The 27948-nt window shown below is 34.9% G+C and overlaps 2 protein-coding genes and 1 pseudogene across 5 annotated transcripts; 2 read left to right on the top strand and 1 right to left on the bottom strand.

Moving 5' to 3' along the window:
* Positions 1-2694: 2694 nt before the first annotated feature.
* On the bottom strand, positions 2695-6099 carry LOC116137890 (annotated as a pseudogene).
* A 9500-nt stretch (positions 6100-15599) lies between these two features.
* On the top strand, positions 15600-20175 carry LOC116137928 (probable plastidic glucose transporter 1). The gene is made up of 12 exons (XM_031423624.1): positions 15600-15618; positions 15707-15833; positions 16555-16755; positions 17003-17102; positions 17381-17493; positions 17746-17839; positions 17922-18078; positions 18356-18502; positions 18601-18674; positions 19025-19113; positions 19547-19661; positions 19970-20175. Exons 2-12 carry the CDS (start codon positions 15802-15804, stop codon positions 20165-20167), a joined length of 1320 nt encoding a protein of 439 aa, XP_031279484.1. The 5' UTR covers positions 15600-15618; positions 15707-15801; the 3' UTR covers positions 20168-20175.
* Positions 20176-21079: 904 nt separating this feature from the next.
* Positions 21080-26870, top strand: LOC116137892. Of its 4 annotated transcripts, none has more exons than XM_031423589.1 (10): positions 21080-21576; positions 21930-22077; positions 23791-23965; positions 24393-24508; positions 24618-24677; positions 25105-25255; positions 25363-25429; positions 26013-26084; positions 26215-26280; positions 26564-26870. In XM_031423589.1, the coding sequence occupies exons 1-10, from the start codon at positions 21379-21381 to the stop codon at positions 26705-26707; spliced, it is 1197 nt and encodes a 398-aa protein (XP_031279449.1). In that variant the 5' UTR covers positions 21080-21378; the 3' UTR covers positions 26708-26870. The 4 variants fall into 4 exon arrangements, with proteins under 4 accessions (XP_031279449.1, XP_031279451.1, XP_031279448.1 ...); XM_031423591.1 differs by having other exon boundaries at positions 21084-21576; positions 21933-22077; XM_031423588.1 differs by lacking the exons at positions 21080-21576; positions 21930-22077 and adding exons at positions 22318-22781; positions 23135-23282.
* The last annotated feature ends 1078 nt before the right edge of the window (positions 26871-27948 follow it).

Below are 27948 nucleotides of genomic sequence, written 5' to 3'. Positions count from 1 at the left end.
GGGTATTTTGTGGGATACTTAGTATAAATTTAAGGGATTAGCTTTGAGGAGGGTTAAGCACATTTTTAAGGGAATTAACAGTGGAGGCACCTACCTCCTCGAACTGCTAGGATATTATCTGGTTACAATTGTTGTCATTTACTTTATTCTTTGGTTCCATTCTTCCACTTAATACAATACTAAGTATATTCATTGAATTGTTTGTTCTCTCTTTTTCTTATGTACTTGCAATTTGTGTTAGAATTGGTCTGTTGTAGTAGGTGGGTGTATCAAAACCCCTCTTCGACAAGCTTAAAGCTTGCAAAAGAAAAAAAATGAAATCAACTGTCATAAAAGCAAAAACGTCATAGTTTAACAAGCATAAAGAACTTATGCAACCTTTGTAATGATTCTCGCAACCCTACCCCCATAAACAGAGCAATCGATTAAACCAAAAATAATTTCACTTTGAATATGATAAAGCATAATATATGGAATTCAAATTGAAAATTTGAAAAATCAAACGCTAGTATAAGCAATTCCGACCTTTGAAAGGACAAAAACTGAAAATCAAAATCAATAGGGTCAGGATCAAGCCTAATTTCAGCAAGTAGGGTTTATTCCTTTTAGGGAAAAAAAATTCTGAAATTTGAAATAACTCAAAATTAAACAATTCGTTTTTTAATTTACATCAAATTTGCATCATAAGAACTTAGGCAGCTTTACTAAAGATTCTCGCAAACTGACCCCATAAACAGAGCGGTAGATCAAATAAAAAATATATTCAATTCTACTAGTAAATGAAAAATATATGAATTCAGAATTCAAATTGAAAACTCAAATACTGGTATAAGTAACTTCGGCTTTTGAAATGACAAAAAATTGAAAATCAACATCAATCGGGTCATGTTAGGGTCCAATTTCTGAAATTAGGGTTTTTCCCGTTAAAGGAAAAACATTCTAGAATTCGAAATAACTCAAATTAAACCATTCTTAGTTTAATTTGCATAACAAAAACTTAGGCAAGTTTACTAATGGTTCTCACAAACCCACCCATTAACGGAGTGATAGATAAAACCAAAAATATATTCAATTTGAATGGTATACGAAGAATATATAAATTCAGAATTTAAAATTGACAACCAAACGCTAATATGAGAAATTCAATCCTTTGCAAAGAAAAAAACTGAAAATCAAGATTACTAGGGTTGGCTCCAATTTCAGATTAGTAGGGTTGGCTTTCTAGGAAAAAAAAAAATCCCCAAAGTCAATATATAACTAAAAATAAACAACACTTAATCTCAAACAAAAACATAAATCTAAAACGCATAAGAATCCAAACCAGGAACAATCACGACAAATTTCTCCAAATAAAAAAATCATTGGAATCGAAAATCACCCCCAGTTACTCCTTGAAGAGATTGATGCAATTGAACTTCAATATCGGAGATAATCACCTAGGTTTTGTAGCTCGTTGAGAGGCTTTGAAAGGAAGTTGGCACCAGTTTCGTTGCTCCTCGAGGGACTTTGAAAAATAAATTGGCGAGTTGGGATATAATTTATGAGTAATGCTACACTTACATCACTCTTTTACACAATTTTCATTACATCATGATGTGATATATGTCACAACCACACAAATTTTTAATTATTTTGAATTTTTAATATTATAATAGAATTTGTGTGGTTGTAGCATATGCCACATCATGATGTTTACAAAATGGTGTAAGTATAGCATTACTCATAATTTATAAGGAAAAGGGAAACGCTATCTGTAACATCAAAAAAAGGCTACGCGTTTTAGGGGAAAAACGCGTAAATTTTAAAATTAATAACCAATAAATATTGTGAGATCGGGCTACTATGTTTGGGTTAAGCCCATATCACAGATAGGGCTAGTATGTTTGAGTTAAGCCCATTTGACATTTTATTTCAACTTCCAAATATCTTGCCAGATTAATCACACGACTGAGGTTAGTCAAGCCAAAAAAAAAAAAAAATTATTCCAATATAAAAGCAACTGTTGGAATTCTTCCATGAATGCAACTAGGCATATATGTACTGAATAAATTCAACTTCCAAATAACATCAGAAGCAATAGAAATTTGAAAGGACAAAATTTTGAATAGCCAACTCTCAACTACATAGCAACCAAATATCTTGCCAGAATTAATCACATTTAAACCTATACAAATCTTAATATAGGCAATGGTTCTCATTTCTCAAGTTAGGCAATCCTACATCCCAAAAGTATAGCAGTTTCGAGACCTAAAAAGTAGCGGATCCAAAAATTTGATTAGGGTGAGCCAAAATGAAAACTAATCACATATTAATATTTTTGTTAGGATGGACCAAAATACAAAAATTATACATATTAGTTTTTTTTTTTTTTTTTTTTAAATTTGAGGGTGGGCCATGGGCTAGATCCACCCCTGCCTAAAAGGTTTAAGTATTGAATTTATCATATGTCGAGGCAAAAGGCCCAAAGGGGTTAGAGGGAACGTTAGTTATATAACAAGCAAACAAAAGTACCCTTAATTAAGGGCTTTTGAGTTTTGAGGAGCTACATATACACTATCCTCAAATTCTTTTTTTAACCATGAAAGCAGCTTTTTCCACGCAGCCGTACCCAATTTGTTCACTTTACTTTGAATTAGGGGACATTACAACAACGCAAAGAACCATAAAATTCTCTTTAATTCCTTTACACTGACAAAAGAAAGAGAAAGAAAATAAGCGACAATAGTAAGGTTTTTGATCTATTAACACTAGGGAAAGATCAAAAAATAATAAAAATAAAGTACATATGGAGGCTAGAACACCTTCGTTCAGCCAAAAAAAAAAAAGAAAGCAATTATAAAAATTCAATACTATATTTATATTTCTCATGTAATATATGTATAATAATATATTATTACTAATAAGAAGCAACCAGAGATTGCGAAGGATTTTGGTCCTGTAATTGCAGCATTTTGGCAAAAACTCCCACCAATGGTGCTGTATTGTATGTGCAGGCCTCAGTCTGCATATAGTTGTCTCTTTGGTCCATGAAATTATCTTGACAATCAGGTCCTCCCACCAATGCCCCAACTAAAACATTCGGGTTAGGCTCCGGCCGGCTGTACCAATTGTCGTACCCTTGGGTGCACCCAATGAACCCCTTGTTCTCTCTGTATGACAGAATTGAGGCTCCTCTGTGGTGCACCCTTGTGGGATATTTGGACCCATAACCGACTAAATAGCTCATATTCATCGGGTTAGAGCCCAAGATATAATCAAGTTGAGATTTGGCAAAACTTAAGATCTCTTCATGATCCACTGTTCCTCCATGACAATTCAGCTGTTGATTTGAGCTAACCAGAAAATCTGAGTAAACAGTGAGAAGAAACGCTGCCGTTGAAACATACTGCATGTTGTTCCATTGCCGAATGTATAAGAGACCTCCCGGAGTCCGGTCAATATTGCTACCATTGTTCATGTTGAGGCATGAACATAAGTAGTACTCGGCCTTGGATCGATACTGCTCGAGTATGTGCGTATGTTTCTTGTGTTTATCTTCCGCGAGTAACTGTTTAAAAAAAAAAAAAAAAATCAATTAGAGGGAATTTTGAATTTATGAAAAGGTGGGAGACATGATGGGAGCTATGGTGTCTGTTTTATGAATAACAAAACAGAGGAGAAGATGGGATAATTGCACTCATTATTGGCATGTTATTGTTGTGACCCAATTTCTGGAATAGTGGACCTAGGACCCATGTGCAGCATGTGGAATTATTAACTATTACAGTCAAACACTGAAAATCTTTTCAACTTATAAGAGAGAATTACTGCAACAAACGAGCCAACAGATACAGATGTGGGTCGTAACTAAGTAAATAATTAAGTTGTTTGGTTTCACGTTACAGGTTGCATTGCAACCATTCATTGACTTCATTTTAACAATGGACCCACTAAAAAGTGGAAACTGGCGCCACCTAAGGCTCCGGAAAACCAAACATCACTATACCTCTTCAATATAATGTGCAATAATCGAAACAATAATTTTTGGGGCAGATTTCCCAATCTCTTAAATATTGTTGTTATATATACAATCATATTTAAGTAGAGGGGTACTGGTGAAGCACATATGTATGTGGTACTTCATCGCTTTAATGCCTGCCATGCAAAGCATCAGATCCACATGGTTTTGTTTTCTTGAGAACTATTGGTGTATGTTTTAATGGGCCTGTGATGGGTACCTTAATTAGGGCGTACTCAATCAGTGAACACTTTATTCAAAAAGATGAAACGGTGTGAGTTAAAGGTACAAATATACTATAATTTCATCGTTGAATTACAGGTGACAAAGCAAAATCCCCAAGTATTGGAAAGAGGTAAACATCAAACCATTAAAATCAGAACAAGTCCATCTTTTTCCTACTAAAAACCAAAACAAAACAGAGGAAAGTATGCAGGCAGTGTTGAAAATTTGCAAACCCACCAACAGTTCTTTTCAGTAAGAGTACAAGGAAAATAATCTTTACCTTTGAAGTCTAAAGTGAAGACCAGCGTACTTAACATCCCAACTAACTCTGTAATTGCCCAACAATCCACCAAAGTAATGAGCCCTTGTTGATAACGTAGTCCAAGTAATTGTCACTGTCGGTGGCCTGTAAGCACCACATTGCTCCCCACAACAACTCATCATGTAGCCACTCACCGATGCATAGTAGCCTTCAACACCCCCACACTCGCATCATATCTTCCTCTTATATTTATCACCAAATTCAAAACAACTGCACCAACCCAGAAAAACAAAAAACAAAATACTTTACTTACTTAAATGTTAGTTACACCACTTAAACTCACTTTAACAAATACCAAATGTGTATATTATACTTTAAGTTCTAACTGTACTTAACAGAAAACTACTCCAATTAGTTCAAATTTTAAGTGAACCTCAATAAGATCACATCAATAATTTAATGTTACCTGCTGGGCATGGTGCAAGAGTAGGTGCGAGTAATGTGGGTTTGTTTTCTTGAAAACTATGAAGCTGCAGCCATGGCGGCAGCCGTTTTCTCCGGCGAGATCCGACCCGGGATTGTTCTCGTCGATCTTGTAAGCATGTCGTGATGTTGTCATGTCCTCGGGCGTTGCCAGCCAATAGTGATCAGTGTCTCCATACCCACCTTAAGACAGCACAAAAATACCATCATGTTACAAATAATTAATAATTTGAAAAACTATTGGTGCATAAAGATAAGGAATAATGAAGATATAAGTACCTCAGCCCATAACACATTTGGGCTAGGTGTGGGCCTTAATGAAGTAATCAGTGCCCCATTTGATTGCCTCCAGGCATGTTCCAATTCGCCTGCTTCAGCGATTGGGCTCGGAATTCAATGACACTCCATGAAAGCATTGTCACTGTGAAGGCCATTGGCAGCCCAAATTTTCCATGGTCGCCAGCGTCATAATACCCTCCAACCAAATCCACTACACACAAAGAAACATAACATTTTAATCAGTTTCAACAAACATATATACTTCATTTTGGTACGATCCGTAATGATGTGAGTTTACTGACTTTGTTCTAAGCGTCAGTGAGGCCGGAATTATCCCGCCAAGTGACGCGTTGATTGTACGGTAACCGACCCGAACGTTGTGATCGAAGTAGAGAAGGCTCTTGGTTAGAGCATGGCATAGTCGAGAGCAGAAATTGTAGTAGCAGTAGAAGTGAAAATGAAGGTGAAGAGGGAATCACAAGAGGGAGGAGAAGAAGAGAATACGGTAGAGAAAATCTTGGGATTGTTTGAAGTGAAGTTCGTTTAGAATGTTGTTGTTGTTCTTCTCCATTTGTTTTGTCCCTTCCCTCTAAAGAAGCTAGCTTTTTTTAGGAGGGATAGGGGGGATGCAATGGAAAAGGAGAGAGAGAGGGCTGAAGTCTTAACAGTCTCTTTCGCAGTTGTGTGTTGAAAGTGTGCTTTAGTCTTATGTGGTGTATATGTTTGATGCGCATGTGACTTTCACATGAGATGGGCGAATTCTCTTCTTTTTCTTCCAACTCAAGGTGATTGGTGCAATGTACTGCTTTTGTTGTGTGCTAATTTGGAAAAAGAAGGTGAACTCTGATGCCATGGTTTTTGTTCTATCATATCACCTTAAATCATGCACGTGCTGCCGATTTGAATGTTAACACACCAAGAAATTTTGGTTGGATCAGTTTCTTATAAAATCTTAATAAAATTAAACCATCTCATTTTGCTATGAGTGTCGTTTTTAATCAGGCAGTAAATTTTTGATATAGGAAATTAATGATTAAAGATTCTATGAAAACAGAATATATATTTGACAAATATGTACAGTGATTTGTGACTAAAATTTCAAAACTAAGAAATTGTATGTATTATTTTGATGAAAACTTTTCGCGGCTATAATCAAGAAGTAAAAATAATTAAGATGGCCCAAATACTTATGCTATAATTATAAAGGGCTCCTTGGTTCATCATTTTTATAATTAATTAATCAAAGGTTGCTGGTCCCACAAAACAATAAGAGAGCACTGCAATTTTATAATAATTGAAATTGGGTCACATAGATAGAATTATGTATAGGAGAAGAAGAAGAAGTTTCTCTTGGGGAAGAGGTGTGCAGAGTTGTCTCCCAGAAATGGCTCGGCGGGATTCTACATTTTGTCGGTAATAGTTGTAGCTATATATGGTTAAAACTTGAAATAGTCTTAGTGTATGTATCAATCTTAGGTTAAAACTTGACTTTTTCAATATATAACCCAACCACTCTAGCTTCCACTTGCTTTATCAATTGATTTGTGTCAGCAGCTTCCTGATTTGTCTTTGGATTGACTGCGGTACAAAATTATTGACCCATGCTCAAAACAAATTGACTTTAGGGAAGGATTAAAGAGTTAGATACTTCAATGCCAAATCAATACCAGGTAAAATTAAACTGAAATTTTTTTATAGATATCTTTTTTATCATGGAATGAAAGATGAATTTGATGGACCCACCTCGTGAAGAAACAAGAAAATCATCATGATATAGCATATATCATAATCAATGGCCTGATTACTAAAAAGTAAGTTAATAATCATAGCAGATGAACGATAATATAGAAAAAATTCAAAAGTGAATGAACATGCTGAAAATGAAAAGTTGTGGATTATTGCTTCATTTCGGTAGTTAAAATGAATGATAATTGATATGGTATATTTGATACCAAACATTTGTCCGGTGTGACTCTATGACTCAAATGCCCCACCAATACCATAATTTATAAATGTTGACGAGTCATAAATCAACTGAATCAACGAATAAATTTATCTAATTATGGGTCCTTTTTTAGGAATTGATATGTCTGATACAAGTCATATACAAAATCAAAACTACACATCTATATCCGTCTTGATTTAATGTGTATTTTATATTTATAGTTTCTTACCATAAAATGAAACAGTTGTCATTAGTTATGGCGTTGAGAGACTATAAACTCTTTGTTAGACCATCTTTAACCAAAACACCAAATTGGTGTGATTTTTTATATGAAACACTATTGCATCTTTAAACTATTGCACAAACATTACACCAAAAATTCTCTTTTTTTTTTTTATTAATAATCAACAATTAATCTATTTCCCTAATTATTTATATATATATTAATTAAATATTGTAATGATATTTTATTAAATAATAATTACTTTAAAAATTATACTAATTAATAAAAATAAACATTTATTTAATCAAATAAACATTAATTTAATATAGAAATATATATCTACTATAAAATGCCACAAAAAAAAAACATTATATTTTATAGTGTTCCATATTTTATAATTATCGGAAGTTAAATTGTTATTTTAGTTTATATTATATTTCTTATAATTTTAGTGTTTTAAATTAGTGTTAATTTTTATTTTGAGTTTTGTAGTTTAATATTTGCATTAAATAAAGTTTTGTTTTTAATTTTTATCATTTTTTGAATTATATAATTATTATGAATTTATTATTATAAATATTAATAAATAATAATCAAATTAATATAAATATAAATAAAAATAAAAAAATTTATAGTATATAAACAGTATTACAACAAATTGACATGATATTATATATTTACACCAAATTCCAAATTAGTGTAATGTTTAGTGTTGGGTGACTCAAACCCGAAGGTCATCTCGCGTGAACTTTAGTTTAAATTATTTAATTTCCCAAGGTAGCATGGTAAGTGTCGGTGTACCTATACGTGTAAGAAACTTCATGGTTCAACTGCCGAAAACCAGAGCCAGAGGTGAGCTCCAGTATTTGCGACTGGCACTTTAAAAGGAAGACTGTTGGCTGTTGGATTCAAGCACCGACTTCAATTGTGGACCTGCCCTGTTCCCTGGCCGGACATTCCGTTAATTGGACTGTAATTGTTTTTTTTTTTTTCAAAATTTCAAAAACTTCTACAAATTTGAATTCATTTACTATAGCGTTCTCTGATTTGACTCCTGTAGAATTTGAAAAGCTGGTGTAAATTCAGATTTTATTTTTTAATTATCACTGTCCAAACAGTATCAACTTTTTTTCCGAGTTTATGCGTATGTTTCTTAGTACGATGTAATTGAAAAGTAACAAATAAAAAGATATTTTTCTTTTAAGCATTTCTTAATAAAGTAACTATTAAATATGTAATTAAGCCATTCAAAGGATATTTAAAAAAAAAATCTATTTTAAAAATTAATGTTTATTATTGATGGTGGAATTAGAATTTAGATGTGTGTGGGATGTCTCTGTCATTGTCAATTCTTTTCAAGCACAACGTGTTTATGGATTTCAAAATGGTGGACCAAGTGCCTACATGTCCATAGCCTAACCTAATATGTAGCCCGGACCATCACAAACTAAACTTAGCCCGTTAAATATTCATTATATAAAGTGAGGTTATGCAATTATATAGGAAATGAACCATAATCATGTTTCTAATCCTCAAACCTAGTAACCTCCCAACCTAAAATTTGATCCCTCTGTCAGGTCAGGCTACGAAATTTGAATGAAAATGCAATCAATTGATTATAGTTATACATGACAAACCTTATTGAGTCAAACATAAAGTTGGCTTTACTTTTTCGTTTTACTGTAAAAACAGAATTGTTTCTACTTTCTACAAGTACTAAATGCACTCCTAATCGTAAATAACACTGATTTTATTTTAACCCTTTTCCGATAAGTGGATTCATTTTAAAATTAATAACTATTAATATCAAAAGCTTCATTGGCTATTCATCTTATCTTTAAAATAACCTGTCGGTGCACACTTCAATTTCATACATTATGTGCAAATCTCAACCACATAATATTGAAGCATGAAGCCATATAACAGCTAGGAATTTGGCCTACACGGAAATTTAGTTATACGGTGCGAATTAATAGTTGTTGGTACACCAAATGAATTATTATTTTTGTTCATGTATGGTGGAATTAATAGCCCTATAACATCTATGTTTGTGATGTAAAAGTATCATAAATTAAGAGTTTAATTATTATTCATCATAGATCTGTCCCTATTTTGAATTCAAATTCATCTGTTTCGTTAATGTAACATATGCAAATTTTATGACCTTTGTCCATTCTGAAAATTTCATACAACGTATAACGGTTTAAATTTGATTTCAGTAACATTTGAAACTTGTAAATCTCGTATGGGGGAGATCATAATTGAAACTGATGAGTGATGACAGTTACATTTATCCTCATAAATGCCCACACTTGGTATAAGTTCAAGCTTTTGTTCTATTGCGTGAATTTATTAACATTCACCCCAACTCATTCCACGTGGCGAAGAAATAAGTCCCTATCCGGGCAAGGCAATCAATAATGAAGCACTTATCCAATATGACACGTTCAAAGCCGTTAAGATTACGGGGAACGACCCAAACTCTGTTGTAAAGACAAATTGGTACCAAAAGGTACGGCCACTTTTCCTGTGAAATTTTCATCACTGAAATATCCTTGAAAGTTGATATTATATATATATTTTTTTTTATCAATTTATGGGAAATCAACTAATTTAATTACATAAATACCCACATCAGTACAGTAAATGACGATTATGCCATGAAGTTTTTATGGGTCAGTGAAAAAACCAGTTTTTCCTATGAGTTTGTAAAACTTAACGTTGGGGTTTTTGAAAATTGAGAGGTGACAAAAGACCAATTTATCCCTGTGTGGTAGCAAAATTACAAAGTGAAGATATACAAAGAATGCGGCACAATTAAAATGTTTCATTTGCAACTGACGCAATTTGTATCGACTTTCTTCATGATTTAAAAGAAATCCTTTGTTCAAAAGAACATCAAATTTGTAATGAAATTCTTCTTGAATTACAAATAACACAAAATATGAGTTCAATATAGCAAAGGGAGTTTACAGTGAAGAAATACAAAAAAAAAAAAAAAAAAAAAAAAAAAAGCAATTTCAAAATGGTTCTGTTAGCAGCTCTTAAATACTAACATAAATCTTCTACAACATTGTATTTGTTGAGTTACATCTTCGAAAATTCTATTGCTCTTTAAGTCTGGCATGTCGCTCTAACATAGGTTTAGAAACTGTTTCCTTCATGGGCTTTGCCAATCTGATCTCCAGAAAAGTGTAGACAGACAAAGAGATACAACATGATTTTCAATAATAAAACAAAAAATATGGTTAGAAAATAGAAATATAGTTATATCAGATAAGATTAAGGGTCAGTTTGGTTCGGGGTTAAGTGACATTACTGGGGTAATGTCATCTTATATTACTTGATTACCACGTTTGGTTGTCAAGTAATATAAGATACCGGTAATCTTCAAATACCGGTAGTGGTTACTATTGGTAATATAAGAGGTAATCTGATTACCTCCATTTTCTTAGGTTTTCTGAGATTACCAGGGTTATAAGAGGTAATCTGATTACCTCCATTTTCTTAGGTTTTCTGAGATTACCAGGGTTATCTTTTTTTGTTACAATTTTATCCCTTATTAATAAAAATTTTGGACAATAATACTCCTACTTTAAAACAAATTTACATTAATATCCTATTTCAATTTTACCCTTGTTTAATTAAAATTTTGGACAATAATGCCCTTATATTTAAAATAATGTACGACCCCACTGCCACCAAGCAGCCACCACCACAGCCACCCAGCCCCACCGCCGACCAGCGGGTCAACACCCACGGACCACCGCCGAAAAATTGCCGGAGTCCTAAAAACACTGGAAATTCTGGGGAGGCTCCGGGAGGCTTCGTGGCCTTTTCGGCCATATTGGCCATGATGGCCGAAAACGGCCATATCGGGCCAGATCTATTCTGGCCATTTCCGGCCAGATCCCTGGCCATTATCGGCCAGGTCTGGCCAGGGATCTGGCCGTTAACAGCCAGATCGGCCAGATCCCTAGCCATTATGGCCAGATCTGGCCCGATATGGCGTTTTCGGCCATCAATATGGCCAAAAACGGCCATAGCGGAGCCTCTTGGTCACGGCGACGTACTCACGGGCACATCCGGCGGTGGTTCGCGGTGGCGGCTGGAGGTGGGGGTGATTCATCATAAATTAAAGTTTTATATAAGCGGGGGTGTTTTAGCTAAATCTGAAATATTGGGGGTTAAAAGAATTATTCAAAAATTAATAATAAAAATAATTTTATATTAATATTTAAAAGGGGGACAATTTAGTAATTTAAATAGCATACCCACCAATTTATTCCCTATAACCAAACATATTAATATAACATACCCACCAACTAACCAAACATATTTTTCTAAAGATTCCCAGTAATTTTTCAAGGTAATCTATCTTTCCAGTAATTCAATATTCCCAGTAATCTAACATTCCTGAACCAAACGCCCCCTAAGAGTTCACAAACAAATAAAAACACAACAGACTAAGTTTGCATGTGACTATATCAAAAAACCACAATTATATTGCAAAAATCACAGACCAGAGGATCATGAACTCATGCCTATGTTGCAAAAACCATAGCTACAATACTAAACCCTAATTAAATATACCACATACTTGAAAATTAAGCATCCTTAAAACCATAAACAAATAACCAATTCTTACTAAGCAGACTTATAAATGAAGATGAAACAGAAGGCATTCCAATGATACCTTATTTAAGAATCAATCAATAGATTTTTTCCAAGGAAAAACTGTAACTTGGAAAGAATCACACAGAACCAACACCAAAATCAATGAAATAGTGATATTAATAACATATCAATATGAAAAATCTCTAGAGTACGTCAAAACAAAAAACAATTCAACAATATATTTAACAATTTAATAAATTTATCAAACGAAAAAAAAATAGAAAACTCATCATCAAACAAAGGCATGCATACCAGAACCAAATTTACTTGAAACAAAAACTAAATCAGACACATGATAAAATGACAATGAAAATCATCATCAAGCACAAACCCACCAATCAAAATCAAATATTGCGAAACCCACTGCCCAAAAACAACAATTTTTTAAGAGAAAACAACAATTTTAAGCCTAATCTAAAATTAAGAGAAAACAAGATCCAAGGCTTTAAATTTTAATCCATGAAATTCAAAGTCCAACCTTTATAACTATTATGCCCAAGAACTAGGGCTGGCGCAAGCATGCGTCAGCAAGAACCAATCAGAATTCAAGAAGGCTTTCTGAAGCCAAGATGCAGCCACGTCCCGCAATGACCATAGAGGTAAGGCCATCGTCAGTAAGGCAGGTGAACGCCAGACCTATGAGTGGCTGGAAGTTGTCCACCTGTTGAAGCTGTGCGCGATTTAAGGATACCTCTCATACAGGCAACCAATTGGAAGCGAGTTAGAAATTGTACCACACCTGCCCGCACGAAGAATCATGATTGCCATCTTAGATCCTCCCACTATAAATAAAGGGCTCTCCTCCAGTTTATAGGATTGACTCATTCACCATCTAAAACACACACACACACTCTCTCTCTCACTCTACCCATTCATTCTCGCTATTGTAACTCAGCTCGCCGAGTGCGACCTGACTGTAACCCCCTATTAATATAATCACAGTGGACGTAGGATTTACTTTTGAGCATCCGAACCATTATAAAACCTCCTCTTGCCAATCTTTTATTTACGTTTCAATATCACCTTCAAATCTCTTGAATTCATCACGTGCAATTTCTTAGTCCGCTTAGCACTTTGCACATGCGAATAGTTGGTGTCAAAATCAAGCATCAACAATAACAAACAATCAAAATCATATTCTCACAGTAAAGCAATTCCAACCTTTCTTTCCCTTCCGCCTTTCTCCAACACAACAATGGGTTCTCTTTTTTACTTTATCTCCAGACCCACAAGCAGAAAAAAGAAAAGAAAAATAAACCAGGTACTAGTTGGCCTCCATGTGAGGAGGAAGTGAAGAACAAAATTAAGTGGATGCCGAAATTGGCCAGATCGTGGCGGAAGAGTGCGATGACTTTGTGAACTCACCCGATCTGCCACAATCTGGGCTTGAACCACCATGATCTAGTCCAGATCGTGGTGGACACCCTAAGTCGCAACGGATCTAGAACAACAAATCCGTTGTGATGTGATCTAGTGCTCCACATCGTAACCAGACAGATTGAAACAGCCGAATTTGTTTCCGGTGGCCGTGATATATTTTTTATGACTTTGATCCGTTGAAATTTTTTTGGTTTAATTCAAGAGAGAAGAAAGAGGGAAACAAAGAGATACAAGAAAAGAGAGACGAAAAAGAAAGGAGGAAGTTATCCATTTTATGATTCAGTTTGTTTTTGAATCTATTACTATTAATGGGCGCTATCATTTTGATAGTTCCATCCGGACTGATTGAGGCAAGCACTCCTAAAACCAGGGTTTGACAGGGTTTGCTTATTCCTCGAACGAGCTCAAAACTAGTTGCTTCCAGTTTCAGCTCAGTCAAGGCCTCATTAAAGAATTGCTTGAATCCTTGGCTTACCATTTATTTATGAGTTGGCTCCTTCCTTAATAGCAAAAGCTATATCGTCAGCGTAGNCTCCTAAAACCAGGGTTTGACAGGGTTTGCTTATTCCTCGAACGAGCTCAAAACTAGTTGCTTCCAGTTTCAGCTCAGTCAAGGCCTCATTAAAGAATTGCTTGAATCCTTGGCTTACCATTTATTTTTGAGTTGGCTCCTTCCTTAATAGCAAAAGCTATATCGTCAGCGTAGCGCACATACATACCTAATTCTCGCTTCTTTACTCATAAAGTTTTGCATCTTCACATCAAGTTGGTGAAGAAAAAAAAAGAAAGAGAATAGAAGAGAATGGATACGGAGAAAAAGATTTAAAATTAAAACATTTAGATGAAATTACTATATTATCCTTTAGCAGACAAAAATCTCTAAGAAAATACGATGGAAAGTATCTATTTGTCATTTCTAAACCTTTTAGGTACCAATGTTATGACAAACTTTAGGTAGGTGTAGACGTGTAGTTGTTCGACCTTAAGAATATAGGTATTCTACCTATATTCCCAATCATATTCTCCAAATATTGTTTGACACATTATTCCAGGAATAGTACTATATTTTTTAATTATTTTTAGACCCCTTAAATTCATTAATTTCATTAAATACCCCCCAAAAAAGTTTAAAAATTAACAAAAACACCCCTATTAACCCATACTTTCCAGATTTCGGCAACCACCGTCGGTGGTAGCCGAAATCTATACAACGGCCTACACCACGACGGCCACTAGCCAGTAGTTCACCGATCTGGCCTTTTCCGGCCAGATCCACAGTGGATCTGGCCGAAAAAGGTGGTCAACGACGGCCAAATCTTGGCCATTGTTGACCGAAAACGACGGCCAAATCTTGGCCATCGTTGACCGAAAACGACGGCCATATCTTTGGCCGTCATTGACCGAGAATGACGGCCATATCTTTGGCCGTCGCTGACGGCCAAAGATGGACTTCTTTGGCCTTTTCCGGCCGTCGACGGCCACATTTGGCCGTAGATCTGGCATTTTCCGGTCAGATCCGTGGTGGATCTGGCCGCAAAAGACCATAGTGACGCGTTACGACACAGATCTGACCTGGCTGTGTCGCAACGCAATTTTTCGACAAGATTCTGACAGTGGTAGCCGGAATCTGGCACTGCAGGTGGTGGGGGTGTTTTTGTCATTTTATATGTTGGGGTGTTTAATTAAATTAGTAAACCTAGGGATTTTTTTATAAATTTTTAAATTTTATCTCGTAACACTCTCCTATTCAACTACCCAATATTATTCCCAAAATCCTATCCAAAATAATAAACCAAATGCACCCAGATTATCCTCAAACATTGCCTTTGCCACGTGCTCTTCCCGCCTTATAGCGGACCCACATCTCCAAGCACGTGGCGTTATCACAATCGATTTCACGATAATTTCTCTGTCCTCTCTCAAAAAGGGCAAAAATATCCGTGATCAGATGCCGGTGGCTACCGTAGTTCACCATCCGGTTCCTCTGGTTCCATCGCTTCTCTCGGTTCCTCCGCCATACCTTGTTTCTTCACCTTTCCCCAAACTTGAAACGCTGCGTTTTAGGTTTAAGCATCGGCCGATTAATTTCAAAATTTCGGCGGGAAAGAAGCAAGTTCCCGCCTTACAGTCTCGGAAAGAAGAGCAAGGTTGTTAACTTTACTCAATTTAATCATCAATTTATACGAAATTTTGTTTATAGTTTGAATTTGATTTTTGAGTAAAACTGAATTACAGGTAGTGAAGAATTGTTATCACTAGATAATGAGAAGGCTAGTGAAGGACATGATTTGGGATGGTTACCTGCTTTTCCGCACGTGTTGTTAGCTTCTATGTCTAATTTTCTGTTTGGTTATCACATAGGGTGAGTCTCCGTTTATCCTGTTAATTTTACTGTTTTATCTCTTCGTAATTGTGCATTTCGAGAGAACTTTAGTAGAAAGTGACTTTGAGAGTTTGAGTACGATCTCATTTTCACCGTTCAAATGCTTATTCAAAATTATATGAATAAATAATTTTTTATCGCATTTTTTACCTGAAGAGCACTTTAAGAAGATCACCTATAAAGTGAAACGTTCTAATTGTGGTTGGGAATGGGAGTGCTTTTGTAGAAAGCATTTTAAGTAGAAGCACTTAAAGTGTCTTTATGAAGAACACTCGTAAAATTTTTAAAAAGAACTTCAATCGTTTGGAAAAAAATAAAAAAATATCTATATAGTAGATATCCAAGAAACACTTCAAATACTAAAAAATTTATAAAAGCACTTTTACCTGTCCGGGAACACCTTTAACGATGTCAAAAGCACTCAAGCACTCCTAAACATACTACAGTAACATAATCAGAATTTCTCCTGGTGATTGTTTGGTTACCAATAAGCTAATTTAAAGAAGAGGTGATAAAAATGATAAATACATGTGTTATAGGGAAATTTAATTATGACTTAATTTATTATATTTACTTTAGATAATTGGACTTTACAAGTTTTTGCATTGAAAAATTCAGGAACATCGATGAATATTTGCAGTTATCTGTTAATTTTGGTTTTAAAGTGAAATTTTCTGGAGCTACAATGTGTGTTTTGCAGGGTAATGAATGGTCCTATTGCTTCAATTGCTCAAGAGCTTGGGTTCAAAGGAAATCCAATTCTTGAGGGACTTGTAGTGAGCATATTTATAGCAGGTGCATTTATTGGAAGTATAAGCTCAGGTTCTCTGGTAGATAAACTTGGTTGTCGGCGAACTTTTCAAATTGATACAATACCGTTGATACTTGGTGCAGTTATAAGGTAATTCACATACATATTACAATGGTGTGCTCCATCGAAATCCTTTTGTCTGCTTCATCTCCCTCTGAATTTCTTTTTTGGGATTGCGGTTTTGGGTGGGGGTATAAGCACGTGGTTACTTTGGTTTGTACATGAGTTCATGTATTTTTCACTCTGCTATTGCTGTCTCCACAAATTATGGCTTCTTGATCTTATCATGATTTTGCTTTAAAGACATTTCTAAATTTTGACTCCTAACTTTAATCAGTGCACAAGCCCAGTCCTTGGATGAAATGCTATGGGGAAGATTTCTAGTCGGCCTTGGTATTGGTGTGAACACAGTTCTTGTTCCAATTTATATTTCAGAGGTACTGCTTATTAGCAAATATGCTGAATTTACTATTATACTCACATCACATGATGTCAAGAATTTTCATCCTTTTTATGCCTTCTAGTAATGGGAATGGGTGAAAATTTAGCATCTTCTTGCCTGTTCATATCAACTCTTGTTGTTTATTCAATTTTGTCTCTTGTTGGTATAGGTAATAGTAATTTGTTTTAGTGGACAATATTACAACTCCTAAGTAATCATCTAATTGTAATTCTCACTAAACATCTATTTCTCGGTTTGTTTTAACTTTTTTAGGTTGCTTCAACAAAATATAGGGGTTCACTGGGAACCTTGTGTCAGATTGGTACTTGCGTTGGGATTATTGCATCATTGTTTCTAGGAATTCCTGCAGAAGATGATCCACATTGGTGAGATTCTTTTCATTTTTATTTTTTAATTGTTTCCTCCTAGTTGCTGATGAGATATGCTGTTAGTTGCATTTAGATCTATCACTACAGATCTAAGCTTACTCTTATGCTTGTGTGACGTTTATTTATGTTCTTGTGATATCCTGCATGCATTTATGGACAGTTCCTTCTGCCATGTACAGTGTAAAATTCCTGATATTTTTTTACGAGAGGATCCCGGAACTTTACATTTAATTAAACAATGTTTTTCAGGTGGAGAACAATGTTCTATATTGCAAGTGTCCCTGGTGTTGTTCTTGCACTTGGTATGGAGTTTGCAGTGGACAGCCCTCGCTGGCTATGTAAAGTATGACTTGTTTCACCTTTTGATAGAAAAATTGAATAGCTTTGGGTCTCGTTTGAAAAAGCTGTCTTATGGTGTTTTGTAGGTAGGTATGTTGAATGATGTCAAAGCTGTTATCAGTAATCTTTGGGGAGAATCTGAAGTTGACAAAGCAATTCAGGAGTTTCAGTCAGTCATAAAAAATGACGGTAGTGATCTGGACAGCCAATGGTTGGAACTCCTTGAGGAACCACACTCAAGAGGTTGTATCAAGGTGGCTTTTTGAGTATTGCATTTATGGCATATTGATGTTGCAAAAATGTTTTGCTTTATGAGATAGCTACTCATTTCATGTACAATATAATATTCTTTTCTTCCCCTAACCCCTCTCCTTTTTGTATATTACGTTTTTAAGTAGTTGCATAATGCCTTGGCTTGGAATTCTATCCTAATAGTGATTTTAAATTGTAATTTAGCTATATATGTCGGACGAGCATACAAATCAAAGTTTTATGATAGTTTTCCTTCGTATGGGTGCAGTTACATTCATTGGAGGTGCCCTTTTTATGCTTCAACAATTTGCGGGCATAAATGGAGTCCTTTATTTTTCATCATTGACTTTCCAAGATGTTGGAATTACAGATGGTGCTTTGCCAAGCTTATTTGTTGGAATTACAAACTTTGCAGGTATGAGATCTGGGAAATTTTTTTAGTACATTCGTAAGTTGAATTATGCTTGCTTGTTTGGCAGCCACTGATTCTTGCTGTCTGGTGGACATGTTCAGGTGCACTTTGTGCATCTTACTTAATGGATAAGCAAGGCAGGAAGCAGCTTCTAATCGGAAGTTACAGTGGTATGGTGAGTCAGTAAAATGCTTTTGCCAAAATTAAACTTATGATGGAAAATATCAATAAGCATTACCATGTGCATTAGAAAAAGGAGAATCTTGTGGGAGGGGCACTATCAGAACGTATCACCACAAACACAAATAAATGGGGGTTTGATGGTGTCAAGAAGTTCATTCATTATTGGGTAAAAGAGGTGTTTTTTTTTAACGGTTCCAGGATCTTCTTTTTCTTTTTTTTTTTTTTTTTTTGGGATTTGGGATCGTAGGTAAATGGTGCCATCAACCACCCTCTGATCTTAGAGAAAAAAGTGTGAACTCTAGTTGTACTCTGCTTTTGATTTCTAATTTTCTTTCTTTGCAGGCAGTTTCAATGTTTCTTGTTGTCTGTGCTATCAGTTTGCCGTTAGATGAAGATTTGGGTCACAACTTATCAATTCTTGGAACTCTTTTGTAAGCTTTATTTGCCTTTTAGCTTAATGATGAAAACAAATTAATTCTTCCAATTGATTATCCTAAGGGTCACCTTTTCTTTTTTCCTGAACTAAAAAAAAAAAATGATTCAAGATAAGTGAGGCTGTGAGCATGCTCGGCTACTTGTTAAAACCTCTTGCTGGTTGTTTATTTATCTATTTTTTTATGATTCAGGCTTGTCAAGTTTTTGCTGATCAAAGCAATCTAGTTGAGCTTTAGCTCCTGCTTGCTCAGCCCTGGTTGGCTGTTGAACTCAAAAGAACCGTTCTTTTATTGAGTTGTTAAATAGTTCTCACAATAGGAAAAATGAAACACTTTAAAAGATTAATGGTTGATGGCACCAAAATAATTTTTGTTTTTAATTAATTTGGACAAGTCCACTGATCTCACTCTCACCTATGCTTTCATATAGGTACATGTTCACCTTTGCTATTGGAGCTGGCCCTGTAACTGGTCTTATTATACCAGAGCTCAGCAGCAGCAGGACACGTGGGAAGATCATGGGATTTAGTTTCTGTGTTCATTGGGTATGTAATGTTCAGTTTTGAGTATATTGGCTATTGCAACTTCTATATACATACTAAAAGCTATAATTGCCATTTGTCAATTATTAACTTATGTTGAAATCTAATGGGAGCAGAAATTATAGGTTCATTACTGCAACTAGCGCAATTTCACCCTAATATTGGATAGGATGGTATTAAATACATTGCCAAAAAGAAAACAAAATTGCTTTCTACTTGTGCTCCACTGCTCCTGAAATCTTGATAAGATTTGTTTATCTTGTTCATGGTGAAGTTTTTTTCTCTGAACTTGCACATGTGCGTTGAATTAGGTTTGTAATTTCATGGTGGGTCTATTTTTCCTCGACTTAGTGGAGATGTTTGGAGTTGCTCCAGTTTACGCTGGATTTGGTGGTGTTTCTCTGTTGTCAGCATTGTTTGCTTATTACTTTATAGTGGAAACTAAAGGACGCTCTCTTGAAGAAATAGAAATGTCAATGAACTCCAATTACCAAGCTGGAGATAAATGACTGGCATTGATTGAGATTCACAGAAGATGAAGAATTCCTCTGCTTGAGCTTAACATCAAAGATGCTTTTTTAAAGATCACCACATTCGATACTGTGAAGGTTTCCAACTGATGATCCCCGATGTGCAATTGCAGTGACTACTTTTCAATCATTATTCTTTCAGAAACATAGGAAGATGACATTGCCAAAATGGCATTCTCTGTAGTTACGTTGCTGCTGATATTGGGAGCAACTCACTGCGTAATGAGGGATGTGTTCAATTTTTTTGGGATATAGAGCTGTATAATATAATCTTCTAAAATCATAATTGTGTGCCTTCTCTCTGTACAAACTCTAGGTGCATTTAAGGAATTCCATTCTCGTATTGAATCTAAAAATTTGGATTTTAGAGTATGAACGTTTCTGTTACATTGAAGGAGTATAGACATTGAACTGAAAAGAAAGATTTAAAAGGTACTGTTTAGTATTTTACCAAATATAGTTAATACTAAATTGGATAATGTTCATGTAGACAATGATACCTAATTTTATTTTGGCATCGTTTTTTCGATCCGCAAATACTCGCTTTATCCATAAAGTGTTTCCTATTCCAATTCATAAATTCATTGAGTATTTAAACAAATGTATTTGAATCTGATCTTAAAGCTCGTATATAATATATAGGTCACTTAATAATCGGACCAAAAGGGAACGATGAATAAACAAAAGTGACGATTATATTACAATCAGTTAAAAAAAAAAAAGGTTCACAAATCTCTTCATACTTTTCCAGTAGTAATTAAATCCAATCCTATTATGTAATACTGATCCTTAATATTAAGTAACAAACAAAATCATAAACATAACATATCATCATCCAACCTTATTTAGGGTTTGAATTTATTAATAAATTTAAACATGATTTTTGAACCAAATGTGACACCATATCATCATCCAACCTTCCAAGATTCCATCAAACTTACATCTCCAAGATTAATTATTAGCTCAAGAACAAAATAGAAGCTTCCTCCGCTAGTGGGGACCATCTTGCTGGTGGACTGCCACGTGTATACCCCCACTTGACCGTTTACCTGTCACTGTCAACCAGCCAGAATAAGTGTACCATTTCCTTTCTTTTTCCCCCTTCTATGAAACCACCATACTTGAACCTGGCTAACCTGGTGTCTACGGCACTGTATATAAACTTTTTTTTTAGGGTTTTTACTTTTTGAATGTGCGAAACGATGTCTTCGTCCACAGAGACGAGCAACGGAGATCAAGCGGTGGTTGAGCTGATTGTGTGTGACGCATCACCATCATCAGTTGATGCTGAGGTTACAGCCTCCGAGGAAATTACTCCTCTCTTAATTCAATCTGAGAAACCCAAGATCAACATTTTCTCAGTCTCTTATTCTCGAAGAAAGCCTCGGGTATATGTGAAACCCTAATTTAATCTGTTTATTATAATCGAACTTCTTTTTAGTTACTGTTTATTGTACTTTATTATCTGGTAAATTTACAATTATAATTTAATTGCAATTTCTTTCTAATTAGCTGTCGTATATTAGATTACATACTTGGTTTGAATGAAGAATAATGAAGAGAAAGATAAGCGACGTGAAGGAACATTAAAACTTGAAGTGATTAAATAGTTGGGCGCTAGAAAGAATGTTGCTTCAATATGCATGTGCCCTGACTAACTAATTGGTTAACCATTACATTTGAAATTGAAAACAAGAAGAATCACTTTTTTGATTGACATTGTGACTCTGATGTGTATTAGCAGGAACAAGTGATAGAAACGGAGACATTACCACTAACTCGTTTCTTGTTGTGGGTGTGGAATGGATCTAGATACTCAGGATTAATATGTATGGCCGTATCATCAACTATCTACTTTTTCATGGAATTGATTTCTGATATTTTTACTGGTAAGTACCCTTTGTTACACTTTATGGTAGTTTGATCTCAAGCCACTTTCTGTGTCCTATCTGATATTATATATAATTTATTGGCCTTTGGCAGAGTTCTAAGTTTCTATACCAATATAGNAACAAAATCATAAACATAACATATCATCATCCAACCTTATTTAGGGTTTGAATTTATTAATAAAATAAAACATGATTTTTGAACCAAATGTGACACCATATCATCATCCAACCTTCCAAGATTCCATCAAACATACATCTCCAAGATTAATTATTAGCTCAAGAACAAAATAGAAGCTTCCTCCGCTAGTGGGGACCATCTTGCTGGTGGACTGCCACGTGTATACCCCCACTTGACCGTTTACCTGTCACTGTCAACCAGCCAGAATAAGTGTACCATTTCCTTTCTTTTTCCCCCTTCTATGAAACCACCATACTTGAACCTGGCTAACCTGGTGTCTACGGCACTGTATATAAACTTTTTTTTTAGGGTTTTTACTTTTTGAATGTGCGAAACGATGTCTTCGTCCACAGAGACGAGCAACGGAGATCAAGCGGTGGTTGAGCTGATTGTGTGTGACGCATCACCATCATCAGTTGATGCTGAGGTTACAGCCTCCGAGGAAATTACTCCTCTCTTAATTCAATCTGAGAAACCCAAGATCAACATTTTCTCAGTCTCTTATTCTCGAAGAAAGCCTCGGGTATATGTGAAACCCTAATTTAATCTGTTTATTATAATCGAACTTCTTTTTAGTTACTGTTTATTGTACTTTATTATCTGGTAAATTTACAATTATAATTTAATTGCAATTTCTTTCTAATTAGCTGTCGTATATTAGATTACATACTTGGTTTGAATGAAGAATAATGAAGAGAAAGATAAGCGACGTGAAGGAACATTAAAACTTGAAGTGATTAAATAGTTGGGCGCTAGAAAGAATGTTGCTTCAATATGCATGTGCCCTGACTAACTAATTGGTTAACCATTACATTTGAAATTGAAAACAAGAAGAATCACTTTTTTGATTGACATTGTGACTCTGATGTGTATTAGCAGGAACAAGTGATAGAAACGGAGACATTACCACTAACTCGTTTCTTGTTGTGGGTGTGGAATGGATCTAGATACTCAGGATTAATATGTATGGCCGTATCATCAACTATCTACTTTTTCATGGAATTGATTTCTGATATTTTTACTGGTAAGTACCCTTTGTTACACTTTATGGTAGTTTGATCTCAAGCCACTTTCTGTGTCCTATCTGATATTATATATAATGTATTGGCCTTTGGCAGAGTTCTAAGTTTCTATACCAATATAGGGTAATCAGTAAAGACAGTTCCACGAAGTATCACTCATCATGTCAATTAGGGATCAGGTTCTCTTTTTGCATACTCTTTTAGAACATCCAACCATATCTTATTCCATTGAAGATTGGAAAGATTCTTTAATGTTTTACAGCTATGAGGAAGAAATCAAAGTTACTTCTTAAACTTTAGCTTGTGTTCAGTGTGAGGTTAGATAGGGTGCATGGCTTAGTTGCATGACTAGCAATTTTTTTTGTTAGTTATTGTAAAGCTTATTTCAAGAATTCTTGGATATTGTCCTGTTTGGCTCTACATAGACTTGAGCATTGCATCTCAGTTTGAACACTGATTGTAATTTTTTTTTTTTTTTTTTTTTGTAATTTTTTTTTTTTGGAATGCCAGTTCAGTCTATTCCCTTGTTTGAGACTGCATTTACAAGATGCACAATAATAATGATATTATCATATTTATGGTTAAGAAGAAGTGGACAGCCAATATTTGGGCCAACAAATGCTAGGAATCTTTTGATTTCAAGAGCCCTCACAGGATATCTCTCGTTGTTCAGTTTTGTCTTTTGGTAAGTTTCACTTCATATCCATGGTACCTGCATATGGTATCGGATTATATTTATATTAAGAGTAGAAAAACACTCTATTTGTTTATGTAGAACAGCGTATAACTTATACCTTACTAGTAAATCCTTGAATCACCTTCTATCACTACTGAAAATTTTCAGAGGATTTGCTGCTTCTTAGACATTTAGTGGATCTCATTACTAAGATCATATGATTAAGGATGTTTCTTCAGTACATTACTTTCTGATGAGCATATTAGATTAATTTGTTGAATTTTATCATAACTTGTGATCATACGATGTTTACATTTAATGTTTGTTACTCATTAGATGAATTTAAATTCTGTATTATGCTTAGGATTTTCATTGTCTTGTCAGCTTTAATCTTTGGAAAAAGTATAACTTTCAGTTTTCTCTTTTTCCTTTCCAGCATTCAGAGTTTACCTTTGTCTCAGGCTGTTGTATTAAACTTCACTACTCCAGTTATGGCTTCAATTATGGCAAGAATTGTTTTGCGTGAGAACTTAAAAATTTCTGACATTGGAGGTATGGTAGTATTTTCTTTCTTCTATCTTGAATCTTGGTATAGATTATAGGAAGTTGAAAATTGTTAAATAGGAAGTGATTGCTTTCTTAATCATTCTTCCCTTTCCAGGTCTTGCGTGCAGTTTCTTCGGTGTGCTCTTCATTTTTCAACATATGTTTACTACACAAGGTAGAGAAGTGAGTTAAAGAAACTGAAAACTAGTAAGAATTCATTAGTACTTGTCTTTGATTCCATTACATGCTTTATTTGTGTGTGTGTTGTTGCTATGCTGCTGCTGTTGATGCTTTCTTAGAGATAAATCTAGCCTTGTCAGTAGCCTGCTAAATGCATCATAAGCCTTCTGTTATCTCTATCTCTGTTTCTGTCTGTCAGTTTCTTGCCATCTGTTAGCTGCTTTTTTTTTTTTTTTTGTTTTTTTCTATATGGGATTAGGATCAATGGCACCATATTCTTACCCTATTACTTACACAATTTTTAGACTAGTGGATCCAAATACTTTGAATAACTAAGATTCCATCTAACACATGTCCATTCCAAAGTGCATTTATTGCCTTTATTGAACTTATGCAGGAGAATTTATCTCTTTTTTTGTCAGGAGAGTTAGTTAAAAATGGGAAAGCAAGTAATTCGAATGTTAGGGAAAGCCACCATATATATGCCATCTTGGTTGGATTAATTTCATCAATAACTGGTGGAATCAACTTCTGCCTTATAAAAGCTGGAGCAAAGGCGTCTGATCAACCTGTGTGAGATATCTTACTTTCTTGATCTGAAATTATGTTGTGCTCTTTGACTTCTATAATTTTGCTGCCATTGATTTTCGTCCTTGATTATTTAACCTGCAATTTTTCAGGGTCACTCTATTCTCATTTGGCGTACTTGCCAGCCCTGCTGCTGCGATATGTGCATTTGTCTTTGAGGTAAGTTCTGCATAGTAAACATATAGTGTTTACTGTTTGGCAGAAGTGATTCACATCTCGTATTAATTAAATGGTGGATCCCTTTTGCTTGGGTGGATATATTCCACACTCACACCAAAAAAATAAAAAATAAAAAAAATTGGAACACACAAGAGTGTGAGAGTGGATGGTGGTTCCCACATCACTTGAATCGTGTTAGCCAACCTTTCTTTTACACATGGAGTTAGGCTGCCTTTGCGCATGAAGTTTCTTGTTTTGGTGGACATTTTGTTGTTAGTCATTACCTAGTCACATGAAGGATGACTGAGTATGGAATCTTTTACATTGATATAGTCATATATGGAGAACTGTAACTGATAGGAAGCTAAAAAATTAACTCAGTAGTAACTGTGGAGAAAAAAAGAAAAACTTTCAATAATTAATCTGGTAGATATTGAACTTTTGCATTATTGTTGACTAGGAGATATTATATTCCAAACACTTGAGCTGGATGAGATTGTAATCTACTGAGATCATAACTTTTGCATAGATTGTCTGTATGTGTTCTGATTGTTTCTCAACTATTTTAACTTTAATGATGCAGAAACTTGTGCTGCCAAGTCTTTATTCTATTCTCCTGATGCTAGTACTTGGTGTTCTGGCTTTCTTGGCAGAGGTGAAATTCTGGCAATTATATCTCTGCGTGATTGTAGCACTAAATATCAGTTTCTTCTTCTTCTTCCTTTAAATCATTTCTCACCTTGCTTTGGTTACAAATTGACTTCTAACATTTGTGCTCAATGTAGGTATTTTTAGCCCGGGGACTTCTGCTAGAGAAAACCAGCAAAGTTGTAAATGTCCAATACATAGAGGTATGGTATTTTATCCTATGTCATCATCTAGAAATATCAAGTAGGACATGTGTTTTGGATTCTCATATAGTGATCCTCTCTCTGCAAAGCTGACTGCGTTAATCTAATTTGACAACTCAAGAGTGGTAGTCGTGCCAATGTTTATTATTATAGGTTGTGGTGAATAGAAATGAATGAATAGAACATTTTGGAATTTCTTATTTTTGGTTTTTTCAGGCTGATAAATTGGGTTATGATAATTGTGACTGATATCTCATCAAATACATTTATTCGTGAGTTTCAGGTTGCCCTTACACAGTTATGGGGCATTGGATCGTTTAAGATAGCGCCATTGTTTGGGCGACTCCTGGGGTGTTTTCTTATTTCTCTTTCTGTGTGTTATACCATGTTTATTGGTCCCGATAAAGAGATGAATGACATGGCTTAGTTTTTCGGTGTTGGAAGACATGTATCATCCTATTCCTTCTCGTAATCAACTTGCCATTTTTTCCCAATTTTTAAATTTTATAGAATATCTTGTGCATTTTTCACCTCCTTGTTAGCTGACTTCTTAATCTATACCACATTACATGATTTGATTTCAACTTAAATTCGTACCATGGTATTAGTAGTTTCACACATTTCCTAATAAAATGTCAATTTTTAACCAAAAGAAACCCCCAAATGCCATACACTCTTTGGTCTTGCGTAGACAGAAGACTCGCTATTTTTGTTTGCAGTTCCTAACAGAAATAGAACCTGAATTGTGCAACCCATTATATTAATTGATCATCTATTCTATAGGGGTCTATTAAGTGTAGCTAAAGATTCAAATGATTTTCAAATAACAGCAGAAATCTCCGTTTAGTTCTAATTTCATGAAATATGCCCTTGTACAAGGCGTATATGCTCGAGTGCATGCAAGATATCTTGTCCAGAATTAACGAATGTATCAACTTTTTCAATGAAATTCAGATTAGAAGTTATAAATGCATTATTTTGTTAATGATATTAAGAAATTGATTCAAAGTGCACACACCTTAAATTGGTTCAACAACATGTCGTTTACCCACGGGATAAATGAAAATCGGAACTGCTTTCCATGTAACTTTGCTGTATATTTAGTCCATCTTCAATTCTTAATATGACAAAGAACCCAGAGTTTAAAAAATAAATAAATTAAACTTTCACCGGGCAATCTTCCGATCAATCTGAAATTCCAAAAAACAGTTTCAGGATGGCTAGGAATCGAGAAAAGAAATAGTTCAAAAGGATTTATATAGAACTGGCGTTTAAAGCCTGATTTGGAAGAACAAACTTCCATTTTTAAGTTTATCCTTTACAATTTGGAATCTAATGGCTTTTAATCATCATCTTCCAGGTGTTGGCCCAGAGTCAGACCACAAGCCATGTCAAAAGCATCAGGACTAGTATAATTTTTGTTNTGAGGGTAACATCTTTCAGAATATCAAATTCCTTCCTGATGAAATCAAATTTAGGAACCCATCTATAATCTCTCCGCATCTTTAGTTGGAAAAAGAAGGATGAGGAAAAGAAATGGCAAAGAACTTGAAAAGTAGGTAAACTTTTGATGATAAAAACTTATGTATTGATTTGATATAAATAATTATACTACGTGCATGCATGCACCAGTTAAATGATGAGATGAGAGTTGGAAATTAAGTGTGT

The sequence above is a fragment of the Pistacia vera genome, unplaced genomic scaffold (assembly GCF_008641045.1).
Source record: "Pistacia vera cultivar Batoury unplaced genomic scaffold, PisVer_v2 Contig337, whole genome shotgun sequence".
Taxonomy (NCBI): domain Eukaryota; kingdom Viridiplantae; phylum Streptophyta; class Magnoliopsida; order Sapindales; family Anacardiaceae; genus Pistacia; species Pistacia vera.
This window is presented reverse-complemented; position numbering and strand designations above follow the sequence as displayed.

What these genes read in the sequence shown, in the direction of transcription:
- LOC116137928 (XM_031423624.1), top strand. Translation starts at nt 15,802, where the DNA reads ATGTCTAATTTTCTGTTTGGTTATCACATAGG. An exon ending in GCAGAAGATGATCCACATTG is followed by an intron (nt 17,494 to 17,745) that starts GTGAGATTCTTT and finishes AATGTTTTTCAG; the next exon opens with GTGGAGAACAATGTTCTATA. An exon ending in TTAGTTTCTGTGTTCATTGG is followed by an intron (nt 19,662 to 19,969) that starts GTATGTAATGTT and finishes GCGTTGAATTAG; the next exon opens with GTTTGTAATTTCATGGTGGG.
- LOC116137892 (XM_031423589.1), top strand. Translation starts at nt 21,379, where the DNA reads ATGTGCGAAACGATGTCTTCGTCCACAGAGACGAGCAACGGAGATCAA. An exon ending in GATTTCTGATATTTTTACTG is followed by an intron (nt 22,078 to 23,790) that starts GTAAGTACCCTT and finishes TTGGAATGCCAG; the next exon opens with TTCAGTCTATTCCCTTGTTT. An exon ending in TAAATGTCCAATACATAGAG is followed by an intron (nt 26,281 to 26,563) that starts GTATGGTATTTT and finishes CGTGAGTTTCAG; the next exon opens with GTTGCCCTTACACAGTTATG.